At 42.5% G+C, this 8783-nt stretch overlaps 1 protein-coding gene across 1 annotated transcript; it reads left to right on the top strand.

Annotated features, from left to right (window-relative positions):
• The first annotated feature begins 736 nt into the window (after positions 1–736).
• On the top strand, positions 737–2072 carry LOC120569998 (trace amine-associated receptor 13c-like). The gene is made up of 2 exons (XM_039818222.1): positions 737–903; positions 1256–2072. Exons 1-2 carry the CDS (start codon positions 737–739, stop codon positions 2070–2072), a joined length of 984 nt encoding a protein of 327 aa, XP_039674156.1.
• Positions 2073–8783: the final 6711 nt, after the last annotated feature.

The following is an 8783-nucleotide window of genomic DNA, read 5'->3' as shown; positions in this document are numbered from 1 at the left end:
AATTGGCTAGTTCCTCGGACAGCAAACCAAAGATTGTAAATATGATGGACGTAGCATCTGACTCCTGTTTTGATTCTAGGAGTTTGCATTTTGGCCAACACTATCTTGGTATTTTGAAGACAGAAGTGACCATATTTGGTCAGCTGAGGAGAACGTCCCAGCTTACCCACCGTCGTGTATGGTTTCACTGGCCCTGCACTAAGCTAAACGCTAGAGAGGAAACATTGCTGATCTCCAACTGGCTGATTCAAGATATCCAGCAGAGTTTTCTGGGCCAATCGGTGGGATTGTTATGGAAAAAATACACACGGCGATACTCTAGTAGAGCACATGATGTTTAACCATATATACATCTAATTTAAATAGCTCACATCACTGTATTTTGTGAGTTAAGTTAATGTATTATTGTATGTGGCGTTTTCATTTGTCAGGTGCAAATGTGTCAACAAAACAGACTGTTTTGCAGAACCACCGTCTCTGCATACAGACTTTCGCGACTCCCGAGTCAATTGTGATTGGGTTAAAGAAATGCAAATTACTGTTTTTTTCCTTTCCCAGAATGCATCTGTGGGGTAGCCAGACTGTTCTCCAAAGGGCTGGGAGGAGGAGCATCAGAGTCAAACAGGGACTGAGAAAGAGGAGGGGATGAAGAGAATGTGAGAGAGATATTTCAGTTACATGACTCAGGTTTGTTCAGAAAGCTGCCAGAGCTGCAGCTATCTGCAGATCTCTGCAGATGGAGGTTGAGGACAGAGCCGAGCTCTGCTTTCCTCAGTTCCCAAACACCTCCTGCATGAAACCCTCACCTCCTTGGCCCCAAACAGTTACCATTGTGTTCTACTCCATCTCTCCGATCACTGTGACTCTCAACTTGCTCATCATCATCTCAATCTCCCACTTCAGGCAGATATTAACTTCTCAGCTTCTCTCTACAGGATTTGTAACTTAAAAATGTGAACAGCTGCTGTATATTTAGAAGAATTGTCTTTGAGCTAGTACTGAATAATGTTGCTCCAAATGTCTGACTTTGATACCAGAGACTGTTGTTCATGTCCACTCTCTTACCAATATTAAGCATTGTTTCTGTCCACCATGACCTCAACCAAGTCATTTTAACTGTCTACACTTAAACATATGGTTACTACTGATGTGGTGGAACCGAAAATGTTCAAACTCACGTGGATTTGTATTTTCATTTTGAATACTTGTTTTGTTATTCTTGTTGGTTAAATTGTGCTTTTCTCTTTCCCTCCAGGCAGCTCCAGACACCCACCAACATCCTCCTCCTCTCTCTGGCTGTCTCAGACTTTCTAGTGGGCCTCGTGCTGATGCCTGTAGAAGTTCTCAGCAGAACATCCTGCTGGTTTTTTGGTGACTTTGTGTGTGCTACGTATACTCTTCTTTGCCTCATCATTCCCTTAGCCTCAATAGGTGACATAGTGCTCATATCAGTTGACCGTTATGTGGCTATTTGTGACCCTCTGCACTACACCACTAAAGTCACTGTGAGAAGAGTTAAATTCTGTGTTTGTCTGTGTTGGCTCTGTTCTGTTACCTACAGCCTTCTCTTTGTAAAGGATCTTCCGACACAAACAGACAAGGATAAATTCTGCTACGGAGTATGTGATGTGTCCAGTGATTTAATCTCACTGCTTTTTGATCTTTGTGTTAACTTTCTTGTTCCAGTTACTGTCATCATAGCTCTGTATCTGAGAATATTTGCCGTGGCTGTGTCTCAGGCTCGTGCCATGCGCTCTCACATTACAGCTGTCACACTCCAGCATTCAGTGACTCCAAAGGCAAAGAAATCAGAGCTGAAAGCAGCCAGGAATCTTGGTGTTCTTGTAGTTGTTTTTCTAATATGTGTATGCCCGTTATACACCGTAAAATGGGTACATTACAACTGGATTATAGTTTTAATTAATAAATTTTCATACATTCTGTATTTGTCTAACTCTTGTCTAAACCCTGTGATCTATGCCTTCTTGTACCCCTGGTTTAGAAAAGCAGTTAAACTCATTGTAACTCTTCAGATACTGCAGCCTGGCTCCTCTGAGACCAACATGCTGTAGAGAGGCGGTGGAGGGACTGAGATCAGACTCGGTCTAAGGATAAATGAATGAAAATGGTCCTGCTGTTCAGTGAGTGAGTTATCACATACAGAAAGTGAAAATATGATTACCCATCAATTAAAAGACCTGTGTTTCAGCTATTGCTTGTTGTACACTTTTCCTCTCTGCAAAGAGTCCTAAGCACCATATCCTGTCTCTAGGTAATCACCGGTTTAAAGCAGGTTTTAATTTCACTGACACTTATGAAGGGTGTTTTCTTCCCAGGGAACCGTTTCTCCTTTTGATGGAAACATTTCACAACTACAGCTTTGAACTCATGTCTCTATGTTTGGTCACAGCATCATCTCTGTGATTTGTGTCCATATTGTTGCTAACAGAAAGTCCAGGCCTGCTGGGCTCCTGTTTCACAGAGAAAAAAGATGCCCCTGAACAGCCCCACTTTCCCATCAAGTAGAGAAAACCATCAGCTGTTGTTTATCAGATAGAACTGTCAGCACAAAAGATCATGTTCTCTTTCAGCTCAGGGAGAAAAGTAGTTTTTTTCACTTTAGTGCCATTCAAGTTTGATCCCTGTATCACATTTGTTGTCTCTATGACACAAATATTTAAAGCACTATAAAGTTCTTTTCGCAGGAATAACAACAGGTACTTTTAAAAGACAGGATTATTTACAGTTCATCAGATAATATCAGTTACATTTAACTCAATTTAGACAAATTATGTGAATGCGATGCATTGCCATTTAAAATCATTTTTATTAGAAAAATTATCACATTTAATGTCATTCATGCAATTGTACATAGCATTGTGATTTTTATTGTCAAGTTGCATGAAATATAATAAACAAACAAGACATATTCATAATGTAACTCCATGTCCTGGACTGGTCAAGAAAAACCACAAGAGACAATAATGATGTGGTGATGTAAACATAACTACAGTAACAGTAAAAGCTACAGAGGAGGGGTGGGGGTTGAGAGAATGTGTTTACCGTGTCTCTAAGAACACGGGTCACCAGGGGTTACAGCCTGCAGGGCATTAATCAGTTAAACAGACAGAACCAGATACTCTTACTGGCCGTTTTCCAATCATCCCTAATTCTCACTAAGTGACCGGCATTTCAGAGCTATGAAACTGCATTTAGACAACATTGTGTGAAGAAACGCAGCCCTTTCATTCATTTAAATATAATAGGGCCACTCTGTTGAGGCAGTAGGGCTCTGTTAAAAAAAGAAAAGCAGTTGTACAACTTTTGCTGGCAGGTATTGTGATGTCATCCAGAAAGGTGTCACATCTGTAAATAGGATCAGGAAAGGAGGAATTAATTAAAGTCAGAGAGAAACTAGGCCTAGGGTTAAATATGATGAAAGAGTATTTGATTGTTTAGGTGTCTTATTAGTCTTCATACTCCTGGGTATCTGAGTGTGATTGTTGCATTCAAACCTGCCCAAACGAACCGCACCAAGGGGGAAAACCAACCCTAGTGTGATTCAACCAAACTAAATGAGACAGGTGGTAAAGCCTGTGCCATGCAACAATTATTGTTCAGTGTAGAGCTCCATTATCTGCAAACTCAAACTGCCACAGTTATTCATGAAATGCTCTGCTGACTTGTCAGAAGATGGAGCTGTTGACTTGTATTTTGCAGGATAGTAATGGAGTACAGCAGTTAAGATGACAAAGTGAATAGTGGTGTAATCAAGTCAACCGTTGTCAAGTCCAAGACCAGGACTAGTCAAGACCGAGTCCAAATGAGAGACAGAAAAATAGAATCCTCTTCAAGACCACTTAGATACTTGTTCATAATGTATGTGACGCAAGAGACACTATGGGCCCTATCTTGCACCCAGCGCAATTGCCTTTGTACACCGATGCATGTATCATTCCTATTTTGCACCCCACGCACAGCGGACTTTTCCCTCCACAAACGCACGTCGGTAAATTAGGGAATGTATTTGCCCTCCCGGGGGCGGTTCAGCGAAAAGAGGAGGCGTGTTCCGGCGCAAACGTTCCCTGATGCTATTTTGCAGTTTCAGAAAACAATTCCGCCACTGACCAGGAAAAACCTGGTCTAAAGTCAGTGGCGCTAGTCTAAAGTCAGTAGCGCGTTATTCAGATGCTATTTTAGGGGCGAATGCTTGGCCATAATGTAGCGTGTGCACAACGCACATACACTTCTCTCAAATACAGCAGTTCACATTTTTGAAAACCATACATAATTACAAAGAAAAACATTACTGAAAATGCGCTTCATGTGTTTGGATAGATCAGGAGGCACTTTACAGTACAATCCTCAAAAGGTCGCAGCATTCTTTGTGGCTTGTTGTGTTTTACACAACATTTCCATGAATCATGGATGTGTTGAAGACATAAATGAGGAAATATTAGAGGACTTAAGGAGACGTGATGTTGAACTACGGCGGGATTGGACACTGGCAGGATCTGGTCCGGGAGTGGCAATGCGCGATGCGCTCCTGATGGAGCGGGTGGACGGAGATGGAGTTGGGGGAGGAGGAAGGGGCACAACAGGAGCAGGTGGTGCGTTTGGAGGCCCACGCTCCATGGCTGCAGCAATCCTCTCCAGACTTGAGGAGATGCGCCCGAGAGGGCGCAGCAACATCGCCACCCGGACAAGACGGGCATTTATTACAGCTCCTGGACAGCTCCCGCTGGCGTGCGCCAGGCAAATCCGCCGCCATAATAGCAATCCGCCATGGAACAAGCACGCCTGCTCTTAAAGGGAATGTGAGATGACGCTCTGATTGGTTATTTTCACGTTACGCCCAAACCACACCTACCAATTTGAAATGATTGGAGCTTTGTGACATGGTGCATCATCCTGCTGGAAGTAGCCATCAGAGGATGGGTACATGGTGGTCATAAAGGGATGAACATGGTCAGAAACAATGCTCAGGTAGGCTGTGGCATTTAAACAATGCCCAATTGGTACTAAGGGGCCTAAAGTGTGCCACGAAAACATTCCCCAAACCATTACACCACCACCACCACCAGCCTGCACAGTGGGTAAGAAGGCATGACTGATCCATGTTCTCATTCTGTTTATGCCAAATTCTGACTCTACCATCTGAATGGTCTGAATTGGGCTCATCAGACCAGGCAACATTTTTACAGTCTTCAACTGTCCAATTTTGGTGAGCTCGTGCAAATTGTAGCCTCATGTTCCTATTGTTAGTGGAGATGAGTGGTACCCGGTGGGGTCTTCTGCTGGTGTAGCCCATCCGCCTTAAGGTTGTTCATGTTGTGGCTTCACAAATGCTTTGCTGCATACCTCGTTGTAAAGAGTGGTTATTTGAGTGAAAGTTGATCTTCTATCAGCTGGAATCAGTCGGCACATTCTCCTCTGACCTCTAGCATCAACAAGGCATTTTCGCCCCCCAAGGACTGCAGCATACTGGATGTTTTTACTTTTTCAGACCATTCTTTGTAAACCCTAGAAATGGTTGTGCATGAAAATCCCAGTAACTGAGCAGATTGGGAAATACTCAAACCAGCCCGTCTGGCACCAACAACCATGCCACGCTCAAAGTTGCTTAGATCACCTTTCTTTCCCATTCTGACATTCAGTTTGGGGTTCACGAGATTGTCTAGACCAGGACCACAACCCTACATGCATTGAAGCAGCTGCCATGTGATTGGTTGATTAGATAATTGCATTAACGAGAAATCTTACAGGTGTTCCTAATAATCTTTAAGGTGAGTGTAGGTGTCACTATAAAATACAAATGTTCCCATTCTTGAAAGTTATATATATTATATCACTATATTCTTGACCAAATACCTCAATATCAATATTGTGGCGATATTCTAGGGTTGACAATTGGTGCTTTAACAAAATATCTTCACACTTAGATTTTAGATAAATGATCATCAGTAATGCGGACATAATGACTTGCTAACATGCTACTAGCTTATGTAATAAGTTAGCTAAGGTTTAGCTGAGGCATCGTGGGCCTACTGGCTAATTTACTGTACTTAAAGCCCATGTTGCAGGGTTTATTTTCTAACAATTCTTTGCAATTTGCTTGTTGGTAATAATTATTTAAACTGTTACCCAACAACATCAAATACAATGGATATCACAAAACTGAATAAAATACGAAAAAGTAGTACTTTTTTACAGCGGTTTCTCCTTTCCCCCACAATGCATTGCATGGCGTCACGTTAGGGAGACGACCAGGCGAAAGCCCCGTCTCGGTTCACTGTCACGGTCACGGTTTCTGCCACTGATCTGGCAAAATATGTCTTTTCGTCTCTACCGAGTCAATGTGTCTTTATTATGTGTATAATAATATTGGGGGGAAAGTGAAACACAGCTTAGACGGGGATGCTATTCGGCTTTTCACAAGTTTAGACAGCTAGCTAACGCATAGCAGCACACCCAACTGTGAAGAACATTATACTGCATATAGGGTCAAATGATGTTGTAAAGCAAGAGTCTGAAGTGCTGAATCGTGACTTTATGAACCTGCTGAACGCAGTCAACTCCCTAAACGCAAAGGTGTTTATCAGTGGCCCTATACCGCCAGTCAGAGGAGGAGCTGAGAGATTCGGCAGACTGTTGGCACTGAACAGATGGCTTTCAAATGCATGTACCAACCATTCTCTGCAGTTCATTGACAATTTTAACATTTTCTGGGGCTGCAGACATATTTTTAAAGCAGATGGACTATTCCTTAACAAGCCAGGAGTAAAGCTGTTCACCTCTAGCCTACTTTACTTTCTGCGCCACACATCTGCTCCCTTGGCCAAGGGCACGAGACAAGATGAACCAAAACAAGAGGAAGACACAACAACAAAGTGCGGCAGTGAGCCACCACAGCCCCCACCTGAGCAAAGATTTGACCATGGGAGACCAAAGACCGGAGATGAGAAATCTCAACACCCCTTCTCACCCGTGCAACACTCCTCAAGCCCCTGTGACAACCACGACAGCTATGAGGACCTCTTTAAGGATATGTCGCTCTCCCCTCTTTCCCCCATCCCCATGTTGGAGTTCACTGACCAGATGATGCAGCTAGTAAATGCTGGAACCAAGTATGCCCCCCTTCCTTCTCCCATCGTAAAACGCCAGGCACCTCTGCACCCTCAAGGACGGCAGCTAACTCCTCCCCAAACTGATAAGGATGCTTGTGTGCAAAATGCAGTAAGCATTAACTGATATGGGCCGGGTCCAGGCTGCATGCATAGTAGCACTCATGACTCTTTCCAAGACAAGCCTGGGCCCTGCGTATTATGTTCTTCCACAATTTATGTTGTGATAGGTAATAGAAAAAGAATGGCGAATAAGCACGTAACTGCAAACTTTGCAAATTTAGCATCCATTCCTCGTCAGCCACAGTCTGTCCCAAAAAATGAAAACGCACTAACACTAGCCCTACTAAACGTTAGATCTTTGGCAGGAAAATCATTTTTAATCAATGATTTTATTATCAAGAACAATCTTGATTTTATGTTTTTAACTGAAACCTGGTTGGACCATAATAACAGTGCTGCTGTTCTCATTGAGTCAGCCCCCCCTAACTTTAGTTTTATGAGTGAGAATAGAGTGAATAAGAAAGGAGGTGGAGTCGCCATTTTGTTTAATGACTCATTCCAATGTACGCAAATATCTTACGGAAATTTTGCTTCTTTTGAATATGTGGCTCTTCAGCTAAGATCCTCCCCTCAAGCTCTACTTCTAAATATCTACAGGCCACCTAAATACTGTGCATCCTTCTTTGACGATTTTAATGAACTGCTGTCTATAATCTGTATTAACTTTGACCGTGTAATTATTGCTGGTGATTTTAACATTCATGTTGACAACCCCCAGGACCGAGGGACCAAAGAACTGTGTTGTGTTTTTGAGAGCTACGGACTGATGATCAGCATGTGACACAGCCCACGCACAATAAAGGCACACTCTGGACTTGATTATCTCCAAGGGTCTGAACATTCCCAAGGTTTTGGTGACTGATGTTGCTCTCTCTGATCATTCCTGTGTTTTCTTTAACGGCACTATCTCTGTGCCCAAAAGTGTTCAAACAAAGTTAATCAGAAACGGTATACCGTATATCACTGAAAACACCAGTGAATCATTCATTCAGCTTTTCTCCTCTACACCCACCCTCACTGGGGCCTCAGTCACTGAGCTGGTAGATAATTTCAACTGTAAAATTAGGAATGTTATTGATGCTATTGCTCCCACTAAGGTCAAAGCTGTCTCTGGTAAGAAAAGACCTCCATGGAGAAATTTTATAGGTGTGAGAACAGAAAAAAGAGAGTGTTGAAAAGCTGAACGCAGTTGGCGAAAATCTAATCTCCAGGTCCATTATAACAATTATAAAGAGAGACTTCGCATTTATAATCTGGAACTAAGAAATGCAAGACGGTCCTTTTTCTCTGACATTATTGCCAGAAACAATAATAATTCACGTGCTTTGTTTCCTACTGTTGATAGATTAACAAACCCTCCAGTACCGGTTGCATCTGAACTGTTGTCTACCAAGGCTTGCAATGACTTTGCCTCCTTCTTTACAGACAAAATTCAGAAAATTAGACAAACAGTCAGTGCGTGCCATACATATCACAGTACAGGATATGTGTTGTCACAGTATGCACGCAAAACAAATTCCAACATGACACAATTTCATACGATCAACCTTAAAAACCTGGAGGACATTATACAACATCTGAAAACCTCCTCCTGTT

This window comes from Perca fluviatilis, chromosome 12, assembly GCF_010015445.1.
Source record: "Perca fluviatilis chromosome 12, GENO_Pfluv_1.0, whole genome shotgun sequence".
In the NCBI taxonomy this organism is placed as follows: domain Eukaryota; kingdom Metazoa; phylum Chordata; class Actinopteri; order Perciformes; family Percidae; genus Perca; species Perca fluviatilis.
Note: the sequence above shows the minus strand (reverse complement) of the source record. Positions and strands in the feature narration are given on the sequence as shown.